We start from the raw sequence: 14,483 nt of genomic DNA, 5'->3' as shown, positions 1-14,483 counted from the left end.
TATTCAGCAGGCACGCAGCCACTCAAACAGCAGGACAGCCAGGCCATTTGCAGTGTATCAGCTTCCAGATCCTATGCCTGGCCGGCCTACAAAGACAAGACAAATAACATTGTGCCTTTTCCTTCTGGCGGGCTCAAAGCGTTTTAGTTGCACCCACTATGGTGCGCTCTATGGGCAGTAGCAGTGTATGGGCTGGTTCACATTGCAAGAGCTTTTTAAAGCGAACCCAAGCTGACGCTCAAGTTCAAAAACATACTTACCATGAACAGAGGGAAGCCTTAGGGTCCTATTGAGGCTTCCCTCTGTTGTCAGAAGCCCCCGTTGCTGAGTGCGACCCCCCCCCCCATCTCTCCACATCTTGGCTACGTGGCTCCTCTTCCGCATTCATGGCCACGCATGAGAAGCTCGAGCGAGCCCACACATGTATAGTAGCATGGAGCCCACAGCTCCGTGCTACTGCCCATGTGCAGCAGGCTCGAGCATCTACTGCACGGCCATGTGTGGGGAGGAGGAACCACGCGGCCCCTATAGGATTATCGGCTATGCTTTGTTAATTTTTTTTATGGGGGGGGGGGGGGGGGAAGCACTCAGTGACTGGGGACAATAGACAACCGAGGGAAGCCTCAGTAGAATTCAGTCTTTCCTTGCTTTAGGTAAGCATTTAATTTTGTTTACCCTTGCTTCGGCTTGGGTACACTTTAAAGGGATACTTAAGTTAGGGAGGAAAAAACAGTTTTACTCACCTGGGGCTTCTACCAGCCCCCTGCAGCTCCTCTATAAGCACTAGTGATTTTTAAAAGCTCTTGCCAATGCAATGCTATGGGGGATTTTTATAAAATTGCATTGCTCAAGTGAGAACACACATAGCAATACATTAGCAAGAGCTTTTAAAATATCAACTGCTTAGGAAAAGCCCTTAGGGAGTCTAGCCCAAGGATTCCTTACTGAAAAATGTGCTGTCTTACTGAACAGGAAGAGCAGAGATTTGAAGCCAGGTCTCCTGTCCAGCCACTGCCCAACCTATATCTCTGGCCTAGTTAGCAGACCAGGTTGCCCACTCTGCTTCAATGACCTCCTCCTAACCACTCCATGCATGGATACCAATATGACAGCCTCCATATCCCTCTAACTTCAAGTGTGCTTTAATCACAAGTATAATTTTGATTGAAAACCATGAGAAGTAAAAGAGTGGTGGATATAATGACACGGTGATGATCCAATAGTAGACTCAACAGATGGATTCAAAATACACCAGTTTCCAGAGAAAAAATGATTCACGGCCCAGAAAGGAGATTCGGAGTTTGGGAACGGCTTAGAGTACGTCTCCTGCCAAAATATTTGAAATCATTGAGTTAAATGGACACTGTCCAATGTGCTTTCAGGAATGTCTACTGTTCCATCTCTGGGGACTATATTGGCTTTTAGGATCATGTTGTGTCAGATGATTTCTGCACATCTGGATGTTTAATATGAGAACAGCTCTCTATATGTCCACATTTGGGGCCTAGTCTATAGCTGGAATACTGCAGTGGTGTATGCCAACAAACTGTTGTTTGTGGAGCTGACAAAAGCAAAATCAAGTAACTGATATGGTTAAACTGTGAGGCTGTGCTGATTATCAGCATAGGTACAGATTGGGGGGCGGGGGAGAGGCTGTATTGGCAGCATAGTGTTTTTTTTAATTTTTATTAGAAGCAGTTTAAAGCGGATCCGAGATTAAAAACTAACTATAACAAGTAACTTGTCTATATATCTTATGTAAAGTTTAGTTGGTTTACACAGCAAATCTAGCTGCAAACAGTTTTAATAGAAAATGATTTATTCCTGTGATACAATGACAGCAGCCATGTTGTTTGTAAACATTACACAGAGGCAGACTTATCTGTATCTTGAGCTATCAGCCTAATCCCCTCCTCCCCTCTGCCTCTGAAATCTCTGGCTAGTAACACCTCCCCCTCCTCCTGCCCAGACTGAGCTCCCATGAGCCCTTGCTACTAGCTTGGCTTTCTGAAAACCTGTGGGCGTGGCTTTTTTAGTTTATAGGGAATTAGAGTATTAAAACAAAAAAGTATTTGGCTTGAGGAATGCCCTATAAACAATAGGAAAGGAACACAATTATGAAATGTGTAAAAGTTCACCTCGGATCCACTTTAACCACTTTAAGGACCGCAGGCTTAAATCCCCTAGTGACAGGCCATTTTTTTTACAAATTAGTTTAAGGGCTAGCTGCAGAGCTGTACAACTCAGCACACAAGTGATTTCCTCCCTTTTCTGCCCACCAACAGAGCTTTCTGTTGGTGGGCTGTGATCGCTCCCCCAATGTCTATTTTTTTTTTTTATTTACAAATATTTATTTCTTTTATTTAACAATAAATTTCCCTATTTTTTTTTTTTTTAACCCTCCCTCCCCCCGCCAGCCATTCAGCACGATCGGAGCGCTTATTTGCCGCCCAGCGGGACTACATCGACACACGGCTGTATGGAGCCATCTAACAGTCTCCTTGCGGTGATCACCGCTGGGAGACTGATGGTGGAGCGGAGCTATGTCATTAATGCGGAGATGCCCGCAACGGCGTGCGTGATCTTCTGCAAAACCACGCCCCAGGACTTGACGACAATCGGCGTGGAGCGGTCGGCAAGAAGTTAACTTTTGAATGGATTTCTGTGGAGTTGGAATTGCATGGTGGAAGGCGGTAAAACCAACACACTTACCCCATTGATCAGGGAGCAATAAATGGCTTGCTAGATTGTACAACAGGAGAAATTGGCAGCACTTCCAAATGCAGGCTGCACCCGAGCTGGCCAGCCACATAGATGTGCAGAGCCCAAAACAGGGCAGATTACACAACTTGCATTCAAAACAGATGCAGCAAATGGAGGACGTTAGCTTCCAAAAACATTTTGCATGCAGATTGTTCAGTAGTTGATGTGCCCTTCTGTAAGAGACCTAACCACTAACAAAAGTTTGCTGGATTGCACTGCTCATAGTCTGGGTACAGGCATTTGGTTTATCTTTTGTATGTTATAAAAATGCCACTGTGTGGTGCTGTAGCCTTGTTAGCCTCTGCTGCATCTTCCCCTCTCTCAGGATGCAATGTTTAAAGGACACCTGAAGTGAGTGTAATAAGTACCGGTAGGTGGAAAGCCTGCACGATTTTAGGAAAAAATTGAATTGAACGATTTCTGTCTGAAATTGATTTCGATTCACGAGTTCCTTGAAATCAAGGTTTGTTCCCCCTCTGTCCCACTGCCTTTGTGCCCCCTTTGCCTCTGTATGCCTCCTCTGGGTCTCTCTTGTCCACTTTGTGTCTCTGTGCCCACTCTGTTTCTCTGTGTCTTTGTGCCCCCTCTGTGTCTCCTGTGTCTCTCTCCGTGCTCACTCTGTCTCTCTCTGTGCCTCCTCTGTCCCCCAAGCCGCATCAGTTCTGTACATAGCTTCAAGAACGAGTCCAGCAATGCCCGTCTATCCACTTTGCCTCCTGCAGGCTCTAATGCACGGAATACTTCCTGTATGTCAAAGTCCCGCGCACGCCGGGACTTTGGGGAAGTTTGAAGCCACTTCTTCTTCTTCAAACTTCCCCCATGTGGAAATGACGTGATCGCTATAATTGCGACTTTGACGATTCCAAAATTGTGATCTTGGTGATTGCGATTTCGGTTTAAATTGGATTTATCTTTCAGGCCTAGTAGGTGGCCATATTTCCTTTTAAGCAATTATTATTATTATTATTATTATTATTATTATTATTATTATTATTATTATTATTATTATTATTATTATTATTTTATTTATATAGCGCCAACATCAATACTAGTTGCCTGGCTGTCCTGCTGATCTTCTGCCTCTAATACTTTTAGCCATAGACCCTGAACAATCATGCAACAGATCAGGTGTTTTTGACAGTGTCAGAACTGACAAGGTTAGCTGCATGCTGGTTTCTGGTGTGATTCAGACACTACTGCAGCCAAATAGATTAGCAGGGCTGCCAGGCAGCTGGTATTGTTTAGGAAATAAGCATGGAAGCCTCAATATAACTCTCACCTCGGGTCCACTTTAAGGTATGTCCTGTGGTAGACCAGCAACTTTCTTGCCACTGGTAGTCGAAGTGAGAACAGGCGACATTGACGCTGCAGGTTATAATGAACAGCTAGTTTGCTTGGAGCTGTTTGACATTTCTGCATGTTTACATTGAATATGTATGTTCTGAGGATACTTGTCATTCCTTCTCTTGCAGGATGTGAAGTCAGGAAGGAAGCTGGAGAGAGAGGAATCCATCCAAGCAGGGGTCCCGGGAACTGAAGGGGAGCTTTGGGGGGGGAGTAGAGTGAAGCACGCTGACAGCCAGTCTGTGACACAAACCGTAACAAGGCAGCAGAAGCACACCTCCCAGCCGCCTGTCATATCTGCCTCACGTTCTCCTCTGTTGTACTGTCACCCCTCTGTGAGGGCTGCGTAAAATGACTGGCAGGTATACCCATGCAGTGGTGAGAGGGGTCCCCTGCTCTCTGGCGCAGGAAGTGGATGGCAAAATCGACCTGGCGAGGGCGCAGCGGGAGAGTGGAGTGTTCTGTGGTATCTTGAGACAGAAACTGGGCCTTCAAGTGATGGAGCTGCCACCTAATGAGGACCTGCCTAGAGGACAACTGATCGGTGACATGGCAGTAGTGATAGCGGATACAGCTCGGATCACACGGCCCTGGTGTCCAGCCAGGAGAAAAGAGGTGAGTCCAGGTTTGTCTGTTTCTGCCCTTTTAAAGAGTACCCGAAGGGGATTATTCAATCTTAATAGGACCCAGAGGCATGTCATGTGCATAATGACATGCCTCTGTGTCGTTATATCGCCTCCAATATATCGCCGTTATATCGCCGCCAATCTGCTTGTTGCTAGCCTGCTTTGTTTACATGAGGCTTGTCAATCAGCCTCCTCCGCATCGCCGCCTCTATACAAACTCTCCCCGCCTCTACTAGCCTCCACCTCTTTACAAACTCTCTCCGCCTCTACTAGCCTCCTCTAATCGGAAGCCAACCCGCAACCCAGGAAGTACTCCTCTGTCGCGGCTTTGCTTCCGATTGGAGGAAGCTAGTAGAGGCGGGGAGAGTTTGTATAGAGGCGGCGATGCAGAGGAGGCTGATTGACAAACCTCATGTAAACAAAGCAGGCTGGCGACAAGCAGATTGTCGCTAGCCTGGCAATCTTTTTAGGGGGGGACAGCGGCGGAGGCGATATAACGACACAGAGGCATGTCATTATGCACATGACATGCCTCTGGGTCCTATTGAGATTTTTAATAATCCACCTCAGGTTCTCTTTAAAGGCTTCCAGAATTCACTTTACTGTGTGAAGGTGCCCACTAATAATAAAATCTTGATTGTACAATCTTACCACATCTATGTAGTAGAAGGGTACTTTGGATAGGTTTGTTTTGGGTATGTGTGGTTTAGAAACAGTTGTATTTGCGCATGTGCAGAATGGCTCCTGTACACAGCCGTGGGGACTGCGCACAACGAGGGTGCATGAGTGGAGAGAACGTGTACCTTTCAGCTGTATAATTCAACTGTAGATGTTGAGAAAGGCATGTCTCAGCGAAACAACGGGGCTGTCGCTGTTACAGCAAATATCATGCTATTTTTGATACAATAAGAGTTTTGATTACCTACGGAGGTGCTGACTTGACTTTGAAAGAATTATTGGAGTATCTGAGTGTGCAGAGATACTGGGAGTCATAGCACATCTTATATCCCAACCCCCCCCCCCCCCCCCTTGGGTGCTTGCTACACACTGTGGATTACCTTTCAGTGGTGAATAGGGATGGCCCTGATTAGAACTAATGGAGAAGCATAGATTTGTAAGGTCCTAAATTTCAGGGATGACTTCCTGGTTTAACACTTGATCAGGACCAGCAAATCAGGACCTTACAAATGTATCAGCTGATCAAACTGATCACATGCTTCTCCATGAGTTCTTCTAAGCAGGGCCATCCCTAGTGGTGAACGGGGGTCTTATTTGACCATTATGGCCAGCCTAGGTGTTTAGTATAGAGAGAGATGTGAGACCTTAGTATTGAGAATGATGAAGAGGAAGGTACATTGATAGTTCGTTGGAGTTACAGTGAACTGTACACTCACCTAAAGGATTATTAGGAACACCATACTAATACGGTGTTTGACCCCTTTCATGTTCAGAACGAATTCTACATGGCATTGATTCAAACAAGGTGCTGAAAGCATTCTTTAGTAATGTTGGCCCGTGTTGATAGGATAGCATCTTGCAGTTGATGGAGATTTGTGGGATGCACATCCAGGGCACAAAGCTCCCCATTCCATCAAATCCCAAAGATGCTCTATTGGGTTGAGATCTGGTGACTGTGGGGGCCATTTTAGTACAGTTAACTCATTGTCATGTACAAGAAACCAATTTGAAATGATTCGGGCTTTGTGACAATGTGCATTATCAGAGGATTGGTACATGATGGTCATGAAGAGATGGACATGGTCAAACAATGCTCAGGTAGCCCGTGGCATTTAAACGATGCCCAATTGGCACTAAAGGGTCTAAAGTGTGCCAAGAAAACATCCCCCACACCGTTACACCACCGCCAGCAGCCTGCACAGTGGTAACAAGGCATTATGGATGCATGTTCTCATTCTGTTTATGCCAAATTCTCTTATCGAGACTCTTCAGACCTGGCAACATTTTTCCAGTCTTCAACTGTCCAATTTTGGTGAGCTCTTGCAAGTTGTATCCTCTTTTTTTCCTATTTGCAGTGGAGATGAGTGGTACCCGGAAGGGTCTTCTGCGGTTGTAGCCCATCCGCCTCAAGGTTGTGCGTGTTGTGGTTCAGAAATGCTTTGCTACATAGCTCTGTTGTAAAGAGTGGTTATTTCAGTCAATATTGCCCTTCTATCAGCTTGAATCAGTCGGCCCATTCTCCTCTGACTTCTAGCATCAACAAGGCATTTTCACCCACAGGACTGCTGCATACTAGATGTTCTTCCCTTTTCGCACCATTCTTTGTAAACCCTAGAAATGGTTGTGTGTGAAAATCCCAGTCACTGAGCAGACTGTGAAATACTCAGACCGGCCCATCTGGCACCCACAACCATGCCACGCTCAAAATTGCTTAAATCACCTTTCTTTCCCATTCTGACATTCAGTTTGGAGTTCAGGAGATTGTCTTGACCAGGACCACGCCCCTAAATGCATTGAAGCAACTATGTGATTGGTTGATTAGATAATTGCATTAATGAGAAATTGCACAGGCGTTCCTAATAATCCTTTATGCTGGGTACACTCCATACAATTTTGTGTTAGATGGTTCGATAGATAATTTCCAATGTGTCCGATCTGATTTTCGATCGTTTTTCTGATCGCTTTCTTATAGAAGTGAATGGACATAGATTAGAAAAGATAGTGGAATCAGTCGGACGTAGAATTGACCGAAAAAATGCATCGTGTGTATCCAGAATTAGGGGATTGTATATAGATAACCATACAGACCCACCACATAGTACGGTGTCACTGGAAGCAATGAGACCACCACTCCCCAAACAATCCAGGAAGAGGCGACAAAGAATCAGGGCTCAGCCAACGAATAGCTATATTATATCAATCTTCATTTATTTCTGTGACTGGAAATACAAGCACTGACACAGCATTTCGGGGTGATTCGCCCTTTCTCAGGTGCCCCTGATGCCCCCTTTCTCAAAGGCATTTGGGAAAGGTCAAATTGGCTCACAACGTCATGCTGGTGTTTGATGTGTATTCTGCCGCAAAAAGAAATGAAGATTGGTATGACAGTTATTGATTGAGGCCTGGTTCTTTATTGCATCTCCCTGGTTACTGTAAACACACATTTCTAGACATGACCATCACTACTGCCCACACGGTCTCCATCCCTTGCAATGTGGTCCTCCTCTCCTCGGGTTGCTCCTCACTCGATGCCTCTTTGTCTCTCCTCTTAGACAGAAGGCCTGCACAAGTTGCTTGAAGAGCTGAAGTTCAGAGTTTGTGAAGTGACAGATGAAGAAGCCACAATAGATGCCAGTGACATCCTCTTTACAGGTGGGTGAATGGCTGAGAGGTTGTGCTAGGTTTGATTGTGCCGCATTCTAGAGGGATCAGGCTTTGTCCCCCTCCCTCCGGAGAAAACTCACCCAAATGCACTTTCAAGCGGCAATCTCCATGGCGGGATCATGTGACCCACTGGTACAAATTGACGGCAGGTCACATGACGCCACCATTGCCATGGATATCGGCCTGGAGAGTGTGATTGGGGGAGTTGCTTATTGTACATGCGCTGTACATGATGGGAGGGAGAAATGGAGAGGCGTGGAACCCCAAGGCCTGTGCTAGGTCTTGGAAGACTACTGTCAGTTCCTGAATATGAGATGCTAGTTATATGCAATTTATTTTCAGTTTTGCCCAATTTTAAACAGGGCTGTGGAGTCGGAGTCTGGGCAATTTTTGAGTACCTTGAGTCTGTTATGTAAACTGAGTCAGATTGTTTTGGGAACCCACTCCATTGCTTTGCAAGAGTTGTGCAGTATGAGCAATTTTTGTTACCTGGAGGTGGAGTCGTGGTTTCATAAACTGAGGAAGTCTGAGTTGGAGTCTGATGATTTTTGTACCGACTCCCCAGCCCTTATTTTAACACGCATGCAGTCTCCAGTAAATTTTCATGCAAGTCATAATGATTAGCATCTCCTTGGTGATCTCAAAGAATCCATATGGATGTGAAGAGCAGCTCGTTGGCTCTGGTTGCCTGGATGTGTCTGGCCTGTACATAGTTGCAAAAACACCTATCAAGTATGCCTATAGGACGCAGACTTCTCCACCCATAGGCAGTTGGATCCAGTAATTCAGTGTCCCTTTCAACTAGACTCCCAGGAATCAAAGCTGCGCCAACCTACGCAACGCTGCACAATAGATAAATGGGTTAACATACAAAGTAGGCCATACAGGAAACTAACAACAAAAACAAGATCATAACAGTACAGTGTCATAGGTCAAAATGGACTATTGTAGTCCACAAGAGGGGCGTTGACAGTAAGCTTGCATAATCAAGCTGGGAACAAGAGAGGAGGGCCCTGCCAGAGGCTTACAATCTAAAGGGTAGGGGTGGAGATAATGGGTGCATCTGTTGAGAGGGTGTCCAACAGAAAGTATTCTAGTGCTGGTGTAGGGGGGGTATGTGAGCATGAAAAGGTGAGGGCTTGTTTGAAGGTATTAAAGGTGGGGGCGAGTCTGATGGCTGGTGGGAGTGAGTTCCAAAGAATGGGGGCAGCCCTAGTGAAGTCCTGCAATCATGCATGGGAGTGAGATATGCGTGGTGCAACTAGTCGCAGGTCATTGGAGGATCGGAGGGGGCGGGCTGGTATGTGCCTGTAAGCCAGATCAGAGATGTAGGTCGGGCAGGTCTTGTGCACTGATTTGTAGGCCAAGCACAGGATTATGAAATTGATCCTAAAAAGCTGATGGGAAGCTAGTGTAGGGCTTTACAGAGCGGAGTCATAGAGGCGCTGCGATGAGAAGAATGCATCAGTCTGGCTGCCGCATTCATTACTGATTGAAGTGGGGCAATACGGTTAGAGGGGAGACCAGACAAAAGAGAATTGCCGGCGATAAGAGCATGGATGAGGAGTTTAGTGGTGTCGGGGGACAGGTTGGAGCGTATCCTGGAGATGTTCCAGGATCAGGCAATACTTTGGATGTGGGGTGTAAAGGAAAGTGTAGAGTCCAGGGTAATACCTAGACAGCAGGCTTGGGAGGTAGGGCGGATTGTAGTATTTTCGATAGTGATGTGTAAATCTGGGAGGGGTGCAGCTGTGCGGTGTGGGAATATCAGCTCAGTCTTGTCCAGATTAAGCTTCAGGAACCTGGCGTCTATCCAGGAGAAAATGGATGTGAGGCAGGTGGAGACTTTGCCCATGACGGAGGAGGAGAGATCTGGGGTGTGGAGGTATATCTGGGTTTCATTGGCATACAATTGGTAATTGAAGCCCATGGAGGAGATGATTTTGCCAATTGAGGCAGTGTAGAGAGAGAACAGTAGTGGTCCTAGGACAGAACCCTGAGGAACACCAACTGAGGGGGTGTAGGAGTAGATGAGGAGCCATTGAAGAATGTTGTGAAGGAGCGGTTGGAGAGATAGGAGATCCAGGCTAAGGCTAGGTCCTGAATGCACATTGACTGCAGGGAGTGGAGAATGAGGGAGTGGTCGACAGTGTCAAATGCCGAGGAGAGGTCCAGGAGGAGCAGGATGGAGTATTTACCTTCGGCTTTGGCAAAGGGCAAGGTCATTGACCACTTTGGTGAGGGCAGTGCAGGGTCAAGTGAAGGTTTTCTTCAGCTGGGGAACCACATGTTTGAATATGGAGGGGAAGATGCTGGTGAAGAGGTTGAAGACATGGGTGAGGACAGGGGCCAGATCAGGAAAATGTGGGCGGAGAGAATCAGATGGGACCGGATCAAGGGGGCAGGAAGTGTCAGGTGAAGTTGCCAGCACTTGCTTGACTTCCTCCATAGTCACAGGAGTGAAGTAGGTAAGGGGGGAAGGCTGGAGAGGCAGGAGTAGGATGTGGTGAGAAAGAGGGGGTCGATGGAGTGGAGGAAATATCCCTTCGGATGGTTGGAATTTTGTTGATAAAGTAGTTTGATAGGTCAGTGGCTGAGAGGGAGGAGGTTGGAGGTGGGGTTGAACTGATCTGCAAAGCTGGCAGATATCACTGTCCTGACAGGACTGATCATTTTAATCAATTTCCAGCTGAGAAAAATGCTGGAAAATGTAAGTCACGAGGGCTCGATTGGTAGCGTTAACAGCGTTTAATTCCCAAAAACCAACAGACCCCTGGCTGGTCTCCCCCCCAAGTGTATGTGTATCTACCGGGCCCGTGGTGAGTGTTGCAGGCTCACCTGTAATGCTGGCACAACTCCTCTCCTCCAGTGTGTGGGGTCTTTCTCCATTCCCGCCCAGCCCCTGTATTACGTGACTCTGCCACATGTAGACACAAACCACCCACCTACACTAACACCACACACACCACTCCCCCCACACACACTACTCCCTCCCCCCTCCCCCCCCCCCCCCCACACCCCACACACACACCCCACACACACACCCCACACACACACCCCACACACACACCCCACACACACACCCCACACACACACCCCACACACACACCCCACACACACACCCCACACACACACCCCACACACACACCACACACACACACCACACACACAGTACACAACACTCACCGTACACACACATATTACATGGGAGGGGTGCCCTGGCAGATGGCAATGGTGGATATCTGTCTGCAGTGTGCGGGCAGGCAATAGATCTCTCTGTGATCAGTTTCGATCAGGGAGGGATCTATCTGATGGTCAATCTGGTGGCAGATCGAGAGCTGTATGTGTACTTGAATTCCGTTCAGTCATTCTTCTACACCACTACTTCAGGACCAACTAAGGGGCCATGGCTATTCTATCCTGCCAATGAAAAGTGAGTGTCACTGCAGATAACATCTTGGCTCCTCCTTCGTGGTGGTTGGACGCGGCATGTGATTATAAGCTTACAACTTTGACTGTTGCTTGAGAGGAGGAAACTGGTCTTTAGATACCTGGTTAGATTGTGCCTTCAGTTCTGCATGCTGTATTTGTGGTGTTCTGCTGAATAGTCTTCTGTAGAATGTACTCAATACCATAGCTTCCCTCATTGTCCGATTCTTACCTGCCATGTTGTGTTCTAGGAACGGAAATCTTTGTTGGCTTGACCCCATGGACAAATATGAGAGGAGCAGAAATATTGGCAAACACGTACCAGGTATTTCCATTTAATATTCTATCATGTGACTGGACCTCCCACAGGTCTAAACCAGGACTTCACTGGAGGTGTTGTGTGGCAGTTCCAAGGACTGGAAACTTGGAAGGGGCACAATCAAGTCATAGTTAGAGTAGCGGTTAGGTATAAGGTCTCAGAGGAAAAAAAACACATATATCAGTAGCTAAAGATTGGCTGTACTTACCAGGGGCAAACCCAGGATTTTCAAGCGGGGGATTCCTGAAAGGTGTCCCTCAGCCACGCGCAATACAGTATAATAATATGGTAGGACATCATGCTGGGTACACATAATGCAATTGACCAACCGACAATGGGATCAATCAGCATTTTGGATACATATAATAATGACAGCAAACATTGCTAATGAAGGGGAAAGTGAAGTATTCTCACAGCAGGGAACAGGGCTGTGCTCATACCTGACTCAAGTTCCCCTGCTCCATGCTCTGAACACATGCTGCGGCTCCATCCAAAGTCATCTGTAGCAGGGAAAGAAAGGGGGCAGTGCTATGAGCTGCAGGAGGCCTGCAGATATGCTGGTGTCTCCTTGTCCCTGTCCCTGGACACTGCACCGGCCCTGGTCTGAGGGGGGATTCTGGGCAGCTGTAATCCCCCCCCCCCCCTCCCCCCTGCGTTTGCCTATGCTTACATTACATATGCACTTCACTGTCCACGTTTGGATTTCACAGAATTTTTATATAGTATTTGCAGAGAATGATGCTCCTGACAGCTCATGGCAGGTTCCATGTTTGTCTGTCTCCTATGAAGCCAAATGTGTCGTCATGTCCTCCCTGCTTCCTGATGATTGGACTCAGAAAAAAGACAACACTACTGTGCAGTGAATATTAATTAGCCATGTGGCTAGGAACAATAGCGGACTGGTGCAGTATACTCTGCCCTGTGATTTTTCAGTGCTGTGAGCTGGACTGCGTTACACACTGTTGTAACATGAGCCTGTAACTTCTCACTAGCAGCAGAGGGGAGGACCCAAGGTGGGAAAAAGCAGCCCCAGAATGCTTTGCAGTATGGTATGCGGCCTCTTGGCCTCTTAAAGAGACACTGAAGCGAAAAAAATGATATAATGAATTGGTTGTGTACTATGAATAATTACTAGAAGATTAGCAGCAAAGAAAATATTCTCATACTTTTATTTTCAGGTATATAGTGTTTTTTCTAACACTGCATCATTCTATAATATGTGCAGATTACACAACACTCAGCATTCAAAATAAAGCAGGCCATACACTGGCCCGATTTGCGCCCGTTTCGACAGCAGATTCGATCACTGGGATCGAATCTGCTGCCAATCGTTCACGCTACACGCCGAATTTCGATCCATTTCGTCCGATCCCGTCGATCGTGCCGTGCGGAAAATAACCGTCGATCGCCCGCGGGTAAAGAGCGCATCGCTAGCGGCGTTCGAGTGCCCGACGACCGACGCAATAGAGCCCGCATACATTACCTGCTCCGCCGGCGCGACTGCAGTCTCCCGGTCACCGCTGCTCTGTCTGCGCTCTGGTCTCCAGGTCCGGCATGCCTCACTTCTTCTAGCCCGGCAGGAAGTTTAAACAGTAGAGCGCCCTCTACTGTTTAAACTTCCTGCCGGGCTAGAAGAAGTGAGGCATGCCGGACCTGGAGACCAGAGCGCAGACAGAGCAGCGGTGACCGGGGGACTGGAGTCGCGCCGGCGGAGCAGGTAATGTATGCGGGCGGGCGGGGGCAGCAGCACCACCACAACAGATTGTGAACGGTTTCAGGCTGAAATCGGTTCACAATCTGTTTGCAGTAAAGGCAGCCATACGATCCCTCTCTGATCAGATTCGATCAGAGAGGGATCTATCTGTTGGTCGAATCTGATGGCAAATCGACCAGTGTATGGCCACCTTTAGTCTTTCAGAGCAGTCTGTGAAGTAATGACCTCTCCTCTAGCAGAGGAAAAGTAAATAGTCCAGGAACAGTTGAGATAATAAAAGTCAGATAACAGCCCTCTCCATGACAAACTGTCAGAGAGCTTAATGGCTTGTTTGCATAGAGATAACAACTGGAGTTTCTCAACTCTTCCTGTACTGGAAACAATTACACTGATGTATCTGATCTTAATGTTTTATTTCTTAGCTGTGCTACACATACAAATCATAATATCATTTTTTTTTCGCTTCAGTGTCTCTTTAAGAGCTTGGGTCTAACATCCTTGCTGTTCAGCACACATCAAAAGTAGAGAGATTTTTAACTTCAGTATTGCCTTTTTGGCTTCCTTCTAAACTGTTGAACACAGGAGAACAGAGGTTTAAATTAGCTTTTACAGCCTGACAGTTACTCTTTAAAATTACCATCTGTCCCATTCTTAACCACTTTATCCACCACTATAGTGTATCTACGTCGTCTGTGACTTCATCTAAGCCACGAGGACGTAGATATAAGTCTTGTAGAGATTGATTTTTTTACCATTAAAAATACTTTTAATTTCTCAGTTCCTAGTGAAAAATGCACACCATAGCATTATTTCTGAATCAAATATCCTCACCATAAATTGTGACAGTAACCTAATCTAAGTTTTGTGATAAAGAGCAGAAAGGGCTCGTTCACACTTGAGCAGGAATCGCGCAATTCCCGCTCAGCGCAAAACGCTAGCGATTTTT

At 46.7% G+C, this 14,483-nt stretch overlaps 1 protein-coding gene across 1 annotated transcript in view; it reads left to right on the top strand.

Moving 5' to 3' along the window:
• LOC137528795 (N(G),N(G)-dimethylarginine dimethylaminohydrolase 1-like) overlaps positions 1-14,483 on the top strand; it is a 52,403-nt gene that overhangs the window by 15,399 nt on the left and 22,521 nt on the right. Inside the window, exons 2-4 of the mRNA XM_068250389.1 lie at positions 4,236-4,722; positions 7,964-8,063; positions 11,756-11,829. Coding sequence (XP_068106490.1) covers positions 4,459-4,722; positions 7,964-8,063; positions 11,756-11,829 — 438 coding nt within the window. The 5' untranslated portion in view covers positions 4,236-4,458. The remainder of the gene's footprint in view (positions 1-4,235; positions 4,723-7,963; positions 8,064-11,755; positions 11,830-14,483) is intronic.

This window comes from Hyperolius riggenbachi, chromosome 8, assembly GCF_040937935.1.
Source record: "Hyperolius riggenbachi isolate aHypRig1 chromosome 8, aHypRig1.pri, whole genome shotgun sequence".
Lineage (NCBI taxonomy): Eukaryota > Metazoa > Chordata > Amphibia > Anura > Hyperoliidae > Hyperolius > Hyperolius riggenbachi.
This window is presented reverse-complemented; position numbering and strand designations above follow the sequence as displayed.